At 36.9% G+C, this 15,809-nt stretch overlaps 1 protein-coding gene across 7 annotated transcripts in view; it reads left to right on the top strand.

The window, feature by feature from the left end:
• KIDINS220 (kinase D interacting substrate 220) overlaps window positions 1–15,809 on the top strand; it is a 78,837-nt gene that overhangs the window by 9,546 nt on the left and 53,482 nt on the right. For all 7 annotated transcript variants that reach the window (XM_040057654.2, XM_040057652.2, XM_040057656.2 and 4 more), the window contains 10 exons: window positions 2,774–2,872; window positions 4,259–4,357; window positions 6,451–6,549; window positions 7,488–7,589; window positions 7,976–8,074; window positions 8,981–9,178; window positions 11,108–11,206; window positions 13,316–13,414; window positions 14,074–14,172; window positions 15,133–15,310. In XM_040057654.2, the coding sequence (XP_039913588.1) occupies window positions 2,774–2,872; window positions 4,259–4,357; window positions 6,451–6,549; window positions 7,488–7,589; window positions 7,976–8,074; window positions 8,981–9,178; window positions 11,108–11,206; window positions 13,316–13,414; window positions 14,074–14,172; window positions 15,133–15,310 (1,171 nt within the window). The remainder of the gene's footprint in view (window positions 1–2,773; window positions 2,873–4,258; window positions 4,358–6,450; window positions 6,550–7,487; window positions 7,590–7,975; window positions 8,075–8,980; window positions 9,179–11,107; window positions 11,207–13,315; window positions 13,415–14,073; window positions 14,173–15,132; window positions 15,311–15,809) is intronic.

Below are 15,809 nucleotides of genomic sequence, written 5' to 3'. Positions count from 1 at the left end.
AACATTGACAGTTTCAGTTAAGTGGGGCAAGTCTCTGCCTCTCTGCCTTTCTCTGCGCATCCTTCCACTTATGTTATTTTTTTCTCTCTCATACCAGACACATGAATTAACAGCTAATGATAGATGCTTGCTTTGTGTGATACACTTTGATCCTAACAGCTTCCACTTTCTCTTACTGTGCCTTTCTTTCTGCTCTTGGTACTGAAGGAGCTTCTGTATGTTCAATTCTGAATCTTCTGTTCTCTCACGGACTGCGAGAGCACTAACCTGTAAGGTTGCAGCACTAATTGATTCCCCTAAAATGATACAGGTGTGCTCCTTTATAATTTGGTTATTCCAATACTTAACTGAGCTGTGATGTACAGATAGACAGTACTTGATGTGTGTGTGAGAAATATGGGCATTTAGTTGTGGAGTGTCTAGACTCTTGGACAGCTTTTGAGAATGAATCTGGAGGTCACAGATGTAGTAATTGTCTTTTGTTTCTGTGTTGGTGAAATCTTTGTGATGGTTGCTAAAACATTATAACATTATACTTACAGTTGAGAGTCTTCTAACAAAAAGGGAAGGATGTTTTCAGTACCCCTATAGAAAACTCTACATCTGTCTGACAAAACCAAAGCCAGTCTGCAGCTGTATGGCACTTCTTACAGGAGGGAATGATTTTACCATCCACAGCCTCTTCTTGCCCAGGCGTACTTTTATTTGGAATATATTATTGTTTTGCGTTATCCACTTGTGGAAGATAATCAGAGTGATAACAATAATAACTGTTCAGAAGGAGGTGAGAAGAATGGTCAGGCTAAAATGGGGGATTCTGTGTGTTTTGCTGAAGCACTGCTTGGAAGGGATCCTTGGAGATCCCTTCCTGTGTCCCGAGGTGGGTTGGTTGGAGCCAGCTGGAATTGCCTGTGTCTGACACAGGACAGTCCCAGCCTCCCTGCACAAAGATTTGGTGCTGTTCCCTCTGGACATCCCAACCAGACACCTGGACTCAGTAGAGCAAGGTTCCTGTCTGCCCAGCCTGTCAGTGCCCTCTGGATAGCAGCACAAGCATCAGCCACTCCTCCCGACTTTGTCCACGCCGTGTCATTGCCCCAGTCCATAATGAAAGGGTTAAATAGGGTCCCAGTATTGATTCCCTGCACCAGTGACTGGCCTCCAGCTGGACTTTGTACTGCCGATCCCAGTGCTCAGAGCCCAGCACTGCAGCCAGTTTCAGTCCACCTCACTGTCCATTTGTCTAGCTTGTACTTCATTAGTGTCCCTGGTTGTTGTGGGAGACAGTGTTGAAATCCTTGCTAGATATGGAAAAAACAATGTCTCAGCTCTGCATCCACTGACCAGTGATGCCATCACAGAAGGCAGAGCGGTCAGTCAGGATTTCTGAAATCACTTGAATCACTTGGCATGGGTATTCCCAACTGATTAACTTGCATATCTTAAAGAGCAGAAATTATGACTGTTTTCTCCTCCAAAGGGAGCTGTTCCTTTCTGAAAAGTAGCATTTTCTTTTTTGAGCATTTTAATTTTTTTTTTTTTTTTTTTTTAATGACCAGACCTAAAACTACTTCTTGTTGATACAAAATATACTTTAGGATGTAAAAGCAATGGTGTCCTTTTGAATGTATACAATGTACTGTTATAAAAACATAAATTTACATGAGAGCATAATTTTTCTTTGTGAAAAATTACCTTATAGGTGTAATTCCATGGGGAACAGCTGTTGGGCCAGAAAGCATTTTGGAAAGACTCCCTGCATTTCTGTGATTCTGTGTGTGTAAAGAGCAGAGTCATCAAGTGTCTTCATTACTCATATTGTTAATAGTTTCAATTATGAAGATTAGTGATGTTACTGTATTTTGATTCTGCATGGATTTTTTTTTTCCAGGGAAATTGCTGGTATATAGCTCCTAACATGTAGCTTTTGCATTATTTAGAGACTAGATAATTTGAGTTTTTTGTATGGCGGATAGAAAAAAAACAGAAATGAGGTCAAGAAAAATTCTCTTAATTTCTTAAATTTTTTAATTTATAAAATTTACTGTAAAATTTAGCAAGTTTTTACTTTTCAGCATGCAGAGCACATGTATCTCAGGAATTTGCTGACACAAAAGTAGGCTGATGGAAGGGTGACAGGTTCTAACTGACTTTTAAAATACTTCTGAAGGCAAATAAACCAGCTTTTCTGTCTTTCATCTTCCCTGAGATGAGACTGTCTGCTAAGAAGCCATGTTGCAGAGGACAGGAGTGATGTTTGCATTTCCTATGCAGGGGGATAAAAGTGGGGTATATATCCAAAGCTTTAGGAAATATACCTCTGAATCAATGTGCATGTTTTAATGGCTGTTGTGGCTCCTAAGGTAGATATATTTCTTTATTAATTTTTTAACAATGTGGCTGAGTTGCTCCAAGTTGTAAAGGCATAACATGTATTGGAGATGTCTTCAGCAAGCAAATTATTCAGAAAGGTAGATATTTTATAATGTAACTTTTTTTCCTTTTAGTAGCTCTTTTTAATGTCTGAAATGTTTGGGGGGTTTTTGTCTTTGTTTTTTAAATCTTCTATTGGACAGAGTTTAATACCATATTTCCCATTTTTATTGCAAGTATGCTTTGTGGTTTCAATACCAGTCCTTCTTACTATTTCTGAGTTGAAATTAAATATAGAAACAGTGTTGCTCTGTAGTCTCTGGGTTTTTATTGTCTGGGTATGTATGTCATTTTCATCACTTCCCAATGTATCTATTTTCCTGTCACTTTGATTTCACAGAATGGCCAGACTCCGCTTATGTTAGCTGCTGAGCAAGGCAATTTAGAAATCGTCCAGGAGCTTCTCAAGAAGGGAGCTAATTGCAACTTGGAAGATGCAGTAAGTATTAGTGCTTTATTGTGATGGCACCTAGCGGTGGAGGAACAAGAAATTTCAAGGGGCAGGTAAAGAAGGGTGTTTAAGTTAGTGTTGAGCTCAGGGGGGGAAAAAAACAGGTGGGAAATGATGATAAGAGGAATTTTATACAAAATTGCTTGGCTTTTGTATTTCTCCAAGTTCTCATGAAGAGTTAGGATATTCCTCAGATGTTTAAAATATCTTGATCTCTGCTGAATTTGCTGGTGTTTCTTCTGGGAAATCAGAATAGAGAAATACAGTATCAGAGATGAGGTCCAAGTGATTTTGCTCGTCTCAGTGCTGTTGAGGTATGTCAGTGGGTTGAATTTTTATTTCTTTGGGTTGAATTTTTATTTGGTTTTGGTGTTTTTCCAGTAAATACCTAGAGAGAATTTAGGTTAAAGGATTATTTCAGATGAAAAGCGGAACAGTGGCAGAGAGGGGTTTCAAATTTAGGAATTGTCTTCATGCCTCAGCAAAAGAGGTTGACTCCAGATGGAAGATGCCCAAAAGGGGTGAATAGAACAGAGATATTGTTAGAAAGTTTTGAAAGGTCTGTACATCCCAGTGAAGAGTGATAAACAGGAAAAGGATATCACTTGTTTTTTTTTTACTTCTGCACTTAGTTTAGGTGTAGCAGTATGGACATCCAGGTCTTCTGTGCAATCTGTCACCAAAAAAATCCAGAACAAAACCTACCAGCCAAGTCTCTATTCATTATGCTTGCTATAAATGCTACAATTTCTGTACTTCTAGGAAGGACAGGTACTTTATAAACTGTTGCTGTATTTCATAAGTGTGTGGCATATAAAAAATCAATCCACACCTGGATGCTTTTAGCAGTGGAGGCGGGGGGAGAGGTAAGCATAATGCAAGGGGAAATGTTTCTTTCTGAAGTGATCAGAAATGTGAAAAGCTGTGGTCCAGATTACCCTGCATATCAATCACTTGAGTGCTGTCACACACTATATGTGGAGACCCACTGCCACTGTTTCCTGTGGTCCTGGTTAGCATCTCATTCCCTCTCAGCAGTTTTTAATGTCTTCACCTCATTTTCTAATCCTTTGTAGGTGCTGCTTCCTCCATACATTTATTAAGATAACCTACAGTGAACTGAGGAGTGGAAAGGGCTAGATATTGGGTAGGAGAGCACATGATTAGATGGGAGATTTGGAGTAGTTGCTCTGAATTTCCATGTGTGTAACTGGCATACTGTGAGTTTATTAGTACTTTCCTTATTTTTTTTTAAAGGACAGCTATTTTAAGGTCTTCTGTATTTCCTGTTGTGGATTAAACATTTGAAAGACATGGTTACTTGTATTGAAATATTGAATATTACTTTATAACATTTTTTCCTTTTTTTTCTAGGATAACTGGACAGCTCTTATTTCAGCAGCTAAAGAAGGACATGCAGCTATTGTAGCAGAGCTACTCAATTATAATGTCAATTTGGAGCATCGGGACTTGGTATGTGTTGTCTTAGTGTAAAAATAAAATAGGAAAGCAGTTTTGTGAGTTGGAGATTTTCAATTCCATAAAACTAAGGAAAGATCTTTCATTTTTACATTGTGTACTCAGTGCTGCTGAAATGAGAAAGAACATATAGTTAAATACTGCTTTTTACACCTGCAAAATGATTGCTTTAGTGTTAATAATGGCAGCTGGTTTACTAGGGCTGCTTTTCTCCCTTTAATTTGCTTTGGTAAAAAGCTAAATTAAAGAACAATTTGATTTTTGGGTGTGTTTTGTGTAGGTGAGAGTTTTTTGTGGGAGGAGGGCTGGTTTGTGGGGTTTTTTTTTTTGTTGGAGTGTTTTTTTTGGGTGGTAGTGGCTTTTTAAAAAAGTATTCTGGTAAAATTAACATTATCTTTCCCAGAAGATACCTGTCTTTATTTAGTTTTACTCTGGGCAGCTGTGATTGTTCCTACAGCAGTCCCTGTTTTCAGTCTCCTAACACTTGCTTTCATTCATCTTGCCAAATTTTTATATGGGAAAGTGGGCACTACAGTCCAGCCCATCAAAAGAGTTACAAAAGCTGCTGCCATGAGTCTAAGGTAGATGGCCCTGAAGGGCTATAAACTGTCTGCATTGACAGAAAATGGAATTAGGTACCTGCAAGGACTAATTTTGTTCTGCTTAAGTTAAAATGTGGAAAACCACTAGGGGTGAGTTCAAGTGCTTCCTTTAATTGAAGTGCCACTGTCTGAAAGCTGAGACATCTTCACTAGCCAAGATTTTTTGTTTAATGTTAAGCACATTCACATGGTCAAGTGCTTGATTTCTAGACCTCTGTCAGTCAGAGGGATCTTTCACATCTCCAGAAGTGTATTATAAAGAAATAAATAAAAATTGTGCTTACAGTTATTGGAGCATACTGTTATTTTAAAATGAAATTTGTTTACTTGACCTGTCAAATGCCTTAGGCAATGAAACCTCATTGTCTCCTGGCTTACAAACTTAAATGAACACACCAGTGTAATTTGAAATTGTTCTTATTACTTCTTGCTACAGAAATAAAAAATAAACTTTCCGTGTTCATTGATTTGGAATCTAGGCTTTGTTTTAAGATAGTGGAGTGTCTCTTGTTTGTTTTTTTTTAATCCAGTGGCTGGATATGTATGCATTTGAAATCTGAATTCAGTGTTCAGCAACATTAAGGACATAATGTTTTCCTGAGTGTCTCGGTTTTGAAAAGACAGGTGTCTGCTAAGGAGAGGTAGGCCTCTCTAGGAAATGAGGAATTTGAATCCTTCCCTCTGTGTTATTATAATTTGGAAGATTAAAAAATAAAACTTTTCAGTCAGAGCTATGGGGAAAAGGAATAACAGTCCTTTATTAGTAAATATAACAGGACAGACAAAAAACAACAGCAATTATAACAATAGTAGAACAGAACCAAGAACCCCGAGGGCACACGGTGGAAGCTCCGGCGCTGATGGCTGGAAGCCGGGCGCGGTGGACTGTCCTCCGCAGGCAGGGGGTGTCCTCGGCAGGCAGAGGTGGCAGTGCCGGAGAAGCCGCAGCGGCGGGACCCGGGCTCACCCAAAATCCAGCAGGACAGCGAAGAAACTCCGAATTCCTGGGCACTCCAACAGATGATAGAATTCCCAGGACCAGACTCCTTCGTTAACCATGGACTCCAGCAGCCGTGGCCCGCTCGGTGCTCCCCCCCGGAAAGAAGAAAAGAAAAGCCCCAAGATCCCCCCACCCTCCGCTCTCTCCGGGAGCTTTTTTCCCTCCCCCAAAACTAAGTTATCAGTTCTTTTGTCCACGTTAAGCACTCAGCACTTAGTCTCCTAGCAACTTGGGAGGGGGGAAAAAATTCTACAGGAGACTCAAACCTCAACACTGAGTTTTGCATAAAGCAGAAAATTAGTACTTCCATACAGGAGCTTTTTATTTATTCTAAATAAGTAGGATTATGACATTGTGTGGTCAATCATTACTGTATTTTGAATTTGCAGAATAGTCTTAGAGCAAATACAAAATGAAATAAAAGTCATTAGTTACATTTCTAAGTATTTTTTAGTTTTTACATTTCTTTGAATTATCTTTGCTAGGGAGGATGGACTGCCCTGATGTGGGCATCATACAAAGGCCGTACTGAAGTGGCTAAACTGCTGCTGGAGAAAGGAGCAAATCCAAACATCACAGGCATGGTAAGTTTTAGTTTTAAGCATCTCCTCCTCCCAAGTGATTGAAGTCCTGAATTGTACACTCATCTTCTTATCTTGATTAAGCATTTTGCATTTTTTGCAGTATGACATTAAGCAATGTACTTTATAAAGGGCTTGCTTTAATAATCTGTGTGATTGCCACTGGCTTTTTTAATAATATCAAAATTTTTTTTAATTGAAGCAAATGGTTGCATAGCTCATACTAAGATTCAAATTATTAGGAGAAGAAATAATAGAAAAGATAAGCAGTGTATCTAATGTTACTTGTATAACAACTGTCATTTTTCTGCATCTGTAGAAGTTAATGGTGTAACTAATGTGTACAATTTAGAAACCATAATTTGCTTTAATTGTTTCATAATAGCTTAGATTACATGAACATACACCATTCATGTTGGAGAATAAAAAAACTCTAAGGTTTTAAGATTTAGTTCATTCGTAAGCGTTTTCTTCAAAGGTGTAGGCGCTGAACAATTTGTTTATACTGTCAGTTCTCTGCTGCTTGAGGCAGTGAACAATGAAGGGAGACCCCCAGTGACCAGACAACCTTTGTGATGGTTGATTTTCTCTGGTTTGCATGTGCAGTGTCTGTGTGCATGGCACAACTCCTCTGCAGTCCTCATTACTCAGGGATATTACATAGCTGTCTGTTGCTTCCTTTCTACCTTACAAATATTCCTATTAAGTTGTGAATTTAGAAACCTTGTTTAAAGAGTTATAAATCAAGACTAATTCGAAACAGTGGACATCTTCCTAGATATCATCTAGGTAATGTACTAGATAACAATTGTTGATAATGTAGTTGGATTTATTTCTGTATATTCATTCTTCTGTGGGTTTAACTTCTCTTGGGACTTGTTTTGTTGATGTAAAATAATTAAAATGCATAAGACTATAATTTTTTTTTTTTTAATTCTAAGCAATACAGTGTGTATCCAATTATTTGGGCAGCAGGACGTGGCCACTCAGATATAGTCCATCTTTTACTGCAGCATGGAGCTAAAGTGAACTGCTCTGACAAAGTGAGTTTTACCTGTATAACATTTAATTTCTATAATGTTTGATAAATTTCTTGTAAAAGGAAGTCTATGAGATTAGAATTAGAGTGCTAGAGTAAGTTGTTATGCTTGAAAGAGGTTTTTCTATAGTATGCTCAAGATGGTTGTGAACGTATTTTTATTTTCTGAGCTATTGGAAACCTTGCTATCCTAGGTTCTATAGAAAAATAATTCTTAGAGCTGTACACAAAAGAAAAGTTGAAGTGGCTTTTCAAATGCTTGTGTTAATTCACAAGACCTAATTATATTTTTGTAAAAACTAGAGCAATAAAGTGCAGGATAAATACTAGATTGTATGGGATACTAAATACAGAAATCAATATGATAAGATGCTGTGAATGTTTTTCCAGTATGGAACCACCCCACTGGTTTGGGCAGCAAGGAAAGGTCATTTGGAGTGTGTGAAATATCTGCTGCAGATGGGAGCTGATGTTGATCAAGAAGGAGCTGTACGTAACTGCATTTTTCAGTGATAAGTACATCTGTGCGTCCTGTTTGAGTTTTTTAATAAAACATATATCAAGAAATACATGAAACAAGATGAAATGTTTGCGTTGGAGTGTTTTGCTTTCCACCTATTTGCTGACTGCAAGTGAGAGTTACTGAAATTTCTTCTTGTCTTTTAATAAAACTATGATGTAACTAGGGAGTTGTATCAACAGTAGGCACACTGGTAAGTGTAAGTTTTAATGAGCATAAATTAATTTAGGTAATTGTTATCTGAAGGTTCATGCTATCAAAATTCATTCAGTATCCAAGCCTGATACATCAAATATCTTATTCCTCAGTGCCATTTGAAAAATAAACCAAACACAAATAATCTTTTGGAAATAATAATGGTGACTGCAACTTTTCAGAAACTGAATTTTTTTTCAGAAGTTTCAGCTGCATGTTGTTTTTAAATAAGACAGATTACATTTTAACTGGTTGTCAAAACAAAAAAGAAGTATTAAAAGTTAAGTGGAAGATTAGGAAATCTTTTGGGATTCATATGATTATTTCTGCAGTTCTTCAGAAATCCTCTTTGTGGACAGTATTGATAGACCTGGGTGGTCTGATAGTACTATGTTCCCATATGACAATAAAATTATTTTATCATGTGTGTGGCATTCAGAAGATAGAATAAACTGATCTGGACTTTACTTTTAACATTTGAAGTGTTCTGTACTATTGTGCTTAGTTTATTTTTTTGATTTTAAAAAGCATGGATTTTGGTGCACTTTAAAACACAAAACTGAAGTAGCGTTTGGATGATTGAGAGAGTAATGTCAGTGAGTGTTCTCTTCTTATTTGAACTGCTGGTAAAATGATTGCTATATCCACTATCCAATAAAATCTTTTGGTTTTATTCAAAGAATTCTATGACTGCACTTATTGTAGCAGTGAAGGGTGGCTATACTGACTCAGTAAAAGAAATACTGAAAAGGAACCCAAATGTAAACCTAACAGATAAAGATGGAAATACGGCTTTGATGATTGCATCAAAAGAGGGACATACTGAAATTGTGCAGGATCTTCTTGATGCTGGAACTTACGTGAACATTCCTGACAGAGTGAGTCAATTGTCATCATAATTGTTGTTTTATGTATATATGTGGTTTATTTTTAAATACCGGTGTATGCAGATTTGTAAATATGTGATTTTTCTGGCTTTCTAATTTTTCTGCCATCTAGGGGTATTTTTGTGTATTGCTCTTTTACAAGTACATTATGAGGTAAACGTTACTATGAGAAGGTAACTGATAAACTACTGAAACTACTCTTTTTCTTTGAGATGCTTGAATTGAGAACATAGTGCATATGACAAATCTGTAGCATAAGACTAATACTGAACAAATCTGTAGGTTTGGGGTGGGGCAGTGCTGCTAAAACTGTGAACCTTGGATTCTGTATAAGAGAATGTATTTAATTCAGCGTGTACCTTTATCTTTTACAATGAAACTTTTTACTAGAAAACTTGCATGTATGAGAGGGAGACTTCAGCTCTGGGTTAAGAGATGTAAATGTAATGCTGTGTACCTGACCTATACCTGCATTACTCAGCAGAGATGTGATATGAACAGTGCCCAGTGAATCTGCTTGCTGGCAGCTCAGGATTTTATTCAGTTACTTATACAGGTGCTTTGGACTGTCTGCATGACCTCTTGATAGTCAGGTATTTCTGAAGTGTCAGAGGCAGGTCAAACACTGCAGCCTTGAGGCTGTAGTTGGTTAGATACGTAAACTTAGATGTGTCTATCAAGATCAGTGACTTAGTTCAGAGCAGTAATACATTTTTGAGGCTGCATTCCCAATCCCTAAGTTGGATTGCTTGGGGTTGCAGAGAGGAAATCTTCCTAATATTTGCCTCATAAATTTAAAAGGATTCTTGGATGCCTTTTCCTGTATTTCAAGTGTCAGTGCATTTCTCAGATGGCAGTGTACTGAGCTACAGTATTGCATTTCACAACAAATTTGACCTCAGGCACATATCAAAGCAAACTTTAAAAATATTTAAGAAAATACATTGCAGGCCCTCTTCGCAGCTCTTCTGCCACAATGTTCTACAACGGTCTGCATTTCTGTGCTTTCAGGAAGGAGAAATTACAGCTTTCAGCACAGCTCATTGCATTCCAAAAATACACCTAACAATGAGTACTCTTACTTTCAAATGCTAGAGTAGGTTTTGATAAAGAAAATGTCTTGGTTTGCAGCCAAGTATGTAATGACTGATTAATAGAGCATTTCCTACTGCTGAACTGAGTTCCACACCTGTGATTTTGCTGTACTTTTACTTATTTTTCCTGTTCCATCATAAAAGGAGTACTAGGCAGTTTCTTGAATAAAAGGTAATTTCTGAAATTCTGGCATGTCCTTAAGTGTGCTAAAATCAGAAGCCTTAAGTACAATTGTAACTTTGTTTTATGTATATACAACTCCATTTACCACACCGTAATTTTTTTTTTTGATCTGAGATGAAATCAGCCTTTTGCTTTTTTTTCTCTATAATAACATAGTGTATGTAAACAAGTTAGCAGTCAAATCTGCACAAAAAAAAAAAAAGGCATAAATTTATTCAAAATTCTTGAGGAGATTTTGTCACTCCGAAGCATCTCAAGGAGACAGGCAGTATTCTTGTCTGATTGTAAGTAGGTTATTACTATGAATGTTTTGTCTTCCTATAGACAGAAAACGACTGGCTTTTCATATTTATTATTAATTTATGCTGGGGTTTTTTTAGGATAGTGGTTTAAGCTAGACCTATTTATGGAGTGTTTGTTTTCCTGAACAATTGAAGAAAAAGTGTCCAGAATTTTTTCTATTATATACCCATTTTTTCAGAGATAGTTCTATTTTTTGTATCTTCTTTTTTAAAAATGAGTGGAAGTTTCTTAATGTTAATAGGCATAATGTATATTTGGAAGCTTTAATTCATTCTCTGTTGCACTTCTTATTGGTAAATAATATTAATTCATGTTCAATATTCTTTCACAATTTTTTAGAGTGGAGATACAGTGTTGATTGGGGCTGTTAGAGGTGGTCACGTGGAAATTGTGAGGGCCCTGCTCCATAAATACGCTGATATAGATATCAGAGGTCAGGTAAGTACAACAGTGTAAATGACAGAGTACTTCTTAAATAGATGTGAATTTGTATACCAAACAATTACACTGTGTTCCTGAAAACGGGGCTTTAAAATTTACTCCATCTACTCTCTGGGAAACTCAAATTCCATCAAACAGTAAAATATATCCCGTTGCTGTGCAGGTTTTAAGATAAAAGATATATGTAATTGTAATGGCTTGTTAAGCACAGTTTTTTCAGTTGTGTGTAATGGTTGAAAAGCAAAGATGTAAACTGAACTTACTTCATCTGCACTATTGAACAAATTTAAAATAATGACATACTTTAAAAGACACTTAATATAATGATTTTAGTAATATTTTCAATAGAATATCAATGAAATGTGATGCACCTGAAATTGTATCTGTTGTCAGAGCAGTTCTGTCATTGTGCTTGGTTGGTTCTTGTCTCTACCAACTTTCTGTGTTGCTTTCTGTTAAACACGGTGATGTCTGTGTTTTCTACCTAGCCCTTCTTTCTTTTTTGTCCTTTGATTAAGGTACTAGTTTTACTCTTCTGCTGGAAGCTCTCTCACTCAGTGTGGTACTTGTTTTTGTTACATTCAACTTGCATTCTTTTGCTTGAAGCTATTCCAATCACTCTGCTTTGTCAGCACACATGTTCTGCCAAGTTTGAACACAAAACTAAGTAGTCACTGAGAGCTGCAAAGGTTCAGTGCCTGCTCCTGCTGCAGAGCCTCTCTGAGAAGCCAAAAAGTTTTTATTTTCAAGAAAAAGTAGCATTTGGATCTCTTCCTCTAACCTGCCATTGGCAATGTGTGTGTCTCAGCTTCTGGCTGTGACATGGATTTGAAAATCTGAAGCTTTTCAGCATCTTGCTATGACTGAAGCAATACAGAAACAGCAAGAGGATGCAGCGTCTTTGGTAGCAGGGAAGCTTATGACTTCTGGCAGTGTGAGGTTGCTTGAGTGGCAGTTTGCAGTGGCTGAGCTAGAGAATGCTTTTGCAGCCTTACAGGAGGCAGTCAGTACCATCAGAGCAATGTTCTGGCTTTGCACTTTCAGATGATAGTTTAGGACCAGCAGTGTCAAAATTGGAGATGAGTGCTACTTCCCTGCTGTTTGGCATTGCAGCACCTGCCCTTGAGATAAGTGTTGGGGCAGGTGAGGGCTCTGGTGGTGTTTTCACCACTTCAGGAGGAGGAAGGACCCAGCTGGGAACACCTGGCAGATGTGGGCCTGGCTGTGTAGCTGATGTACAGCTCAGGCTGATGTCTTGGAAGCCAGCTCACTGAAGGATGGAGAAGATGACACCCAAGTGATTGGAGAGGAAAGAAATCTTATGACTGGACTTGTTAAACTGTTGAGAAAGGCTTTAAACTCAGTTTGCTGTGAAGCCCACGTGCAGAAGAGAAAGAGCTGCAAATGAAAGAAGCAGGCAAGGTAGAAGGCTGCAAGGAACACTTGGGCATTCCTGCTTAGAAGCAGGTGTGTGTTCAGAGGCTTTTCTTAAATGTCTCTACAAAAATATGCATCAGAGCGAGCCACGGTGCAGTCACTAGGCTACAGAAAGATTGCATGTGTGAAGACTTCTTGGAGTAGCACACATCCACACATCACAGGGGGGGAAAAAAAGATGACAGAAGCAGATTTGCAGCTATGAACCTTCCCCCAGGTTTACTGGGGGGCTGATCAGCATTCTGGTACTTTGTGTTGACTTTCTTTCATCTACTTTTACAGCTTCATAGCCTCTGAAAAAAAAGTGTTTTATTTCATTAGGTAATTTCTATATTTGAGTTAGAACTGAATACTTACACATTGTTTTGGAAACTTTTACAAGATAGGTTGAGTCTGCTTGGATTGTTAAAGCTCTTAATATATTTCACAAATGTTTTCAAAATAGATTTATATTCCCTAGCCAAATTTGTATCCTCCCCTCTACATTCTACTGCTGTGCCAATTAGATTTGTTGACCTTTCCCTTTGCCTTGAGCTGTGCTAAAAATTGCTGTATTATATGCAATTTTCAGTATATAGTGGTTGTACTTTCAATACTGTGTTTGAAATTAATGCAACTATATGAAAATAACTGTTAGTGTTTAATACTATATATATATATTTTTTTTAGGATAATAAAACTGCTTTATATTGGGCAGTTGAGAAAGGAAATGCTACAATGGTGAGGGATATCTTGCAATGCAATCCTGATACTGAGACATGTACCAAGGTAACAATTGAAATTTTAATTGAATTGCTTTTTTAAACATCTGTTAATTTCTTAGTTCCTATGTGATGTGAAGATCAGACCAAATTCAGTTTTTGTGAAGTATTGGTACCTTGAACACTGTTAATTTTTTTTTTCCTGAAATAAGGCTTCTCAGCAATAGTAATGTTCCCTCTGTTGATAAATATATGCTGTTAAATCCTTGATAGCAGGGAACATGTGGGTTCTTTACCTCAGCATCTTTGACATGACCAGCAATAAGGAGTAAAGAGCAGGTGCTACTGGAAACTGAGGAAGGAGGTTTCCTGTATTACTAGGCAGGAGTTCAGGCATGTGCAGCAGTAAGGGAAAAATAAGGGAAGTAGTTGGCACAGCATTGAAATCTTTTCAGATATTTTGTATTTTATCTGAATTTTGTCTTTCTCTATCTGACGCTGTTATTGACAGAAATGTATTTTGTTCTTTGATTCTAATCAATCTAGAAAGCTGGGTCTGGGATACTTTTTCACAGATATAGGTGCTAAGGTGTTGTTGTTTGCACAGCAACATATTTAATTTTAATTATCTTAAAAATAATTGTTTTAATTTGTTACCCAATCACTATTTTTTTCTTGGTTTTGGTATACAGAGATCTTTATGTTAGTCCTACTTTTCCATTTTAGGATGGAGAAACACCGCTTATCAAGGCAACCAAGATGAGAAATATTGAAATAGTAGAGCTTCTTCTGGATAAAGGAGCTAAGGTCTCTGCTGTAGACAAGGTAAAGAACATTTGTTTGTTTACTTGGGTGTATTTAATCATTTTAGTTTTGCAGCAGGATTTTGGAGTGAGCTGTCGAGGCTAATACAGAAAGAGATCTTAGCTTTCCATAATAATTAAATAGACCATAAGACTTATATGGTTAGTCTCCCATATGTTTAATAATTAAATAGATCAGACATTTAAGTGTAAATTTGTTTCAATCATGAGCATATTGTTGGGTTTTGATTTGTTGTGCATTAGAGTGCTCTTAACTTGAAATAAATAATCCAAGCAAGGAATAAAACTTCGACAAATATAACAACTAATTCTTAGTTTGTTCGAAGAAGAGCATAGAGAATGGTTGTTATTTGTCACTAATGTTAGTTTTTGATTAATAGACGTTAAATTAAAGGATGCCAAGGACAAATACAACTGTTTATTGCTGTTTTCTTATGCATTGCCTACTTTCACTGCAAATCTTTTAAATACAGGAACATTTATTTGGTGTTTTTAAAATCTCTTACTATTATATTTACGGTGAAGAAGTAATACTATTGATTTGATGCAGTAAGAAAACTTTTACTGGTAAGTTTTTGGGGAAGTCTGAGCAGACATTGAAACAATTCTAACAAACACTATCTCTTGTTCCAAACAAGTCTCTGAGTTTGCCTGTAGACATTTGTGTCTACACAGAGACTACAGCTTTCATGAACTTTAGAATATTACTGTAAGCATTTAAGAAAGAAGGCAGTGTCTGAGGTTTAGTATTCTAAGAACTGCTTTTTCACTTGTCTTCTCTGAAATATTTGTAAGGCTTTTTTCAAGGGGAAAAATACTTGCTATAAGGCACTGATGCTTTTGAAAGTACCCTAAGACTTATTTCAAGGAAATAATGCTTCTGAAACAGTGTTGAACATCTGGTCTGTCCATAATCTTAGGAATTCATGTTAGTTATTACTAGCTTTTCACTTAATTGCAGAAAGGAGATACTCCACTTCACATTGCAATTCGTGGACGAAGCCGTAAACTTGCTGAATTACTCTTAAGAAATCCAAAAGATGGTCGGTTGCTTTACAGACCCAACAAGACAGGAGAAACCCCTTACAACATCGACTGTAGCCACCAGAAGAGTATTTTAACACAAATATTTGGTGCCAGTAAGTATAAGTTGTTTGGGTTTTTTTAAATCGTATATTGACAATCCACTTTATTCAACATGTATTGAAAAGTGGCTACAGATTTTTTTGATGTTTTAATGTTGCACCTAATGGGAAGGCATTAAAAATAATCAGTTGGCAAAAAACCCCATCACTCTAAAAGCCTGGCAAATATACCTTTTTTTTGGCTTTAGATGTTGGCTACTCCGTGACTTCTGTTGATCATTTTGTTTTTATTTGGATCTTGCTTGTGTAGGGATTACTTTCTTTGACTTTCTGTGGTTTGTGATCTTGAGTCTTGTAGTAGGCTTTAATAGTTGTGATAATTATGCATCACTTATGTGGATGATTTAAAATCTCTTTGAACAGGAACGTACAAATAACAACAGCTCTTACATATGGCAGAAGTATATATACAAATATGGGTGAATGTGTCACGACTTTATGTATGAAAATTGCCATATTGAAGAGCTTTCATAGAGCTAAGTTGTGTATCACA

The sequence above is a fragment of the Hirundo rustica genome, chromosome 3, assembly GCF_015227805.2.
Source record: "Hirundo rustica isolate bHirRus1 chromosome 3, bHirRus1.pri.v3, whole genome shotgun sequence".
Taxonomy (NCBI): domain Eukaryota; kingdom Metazoa; phylum Chordata; class Aves; order Passeriformes; family Hirundinidae; genus Hirundo; species Hirundo rustica.
This window is presented reverse-complemented; position numbering and strand designations above follow the sequence as displayed.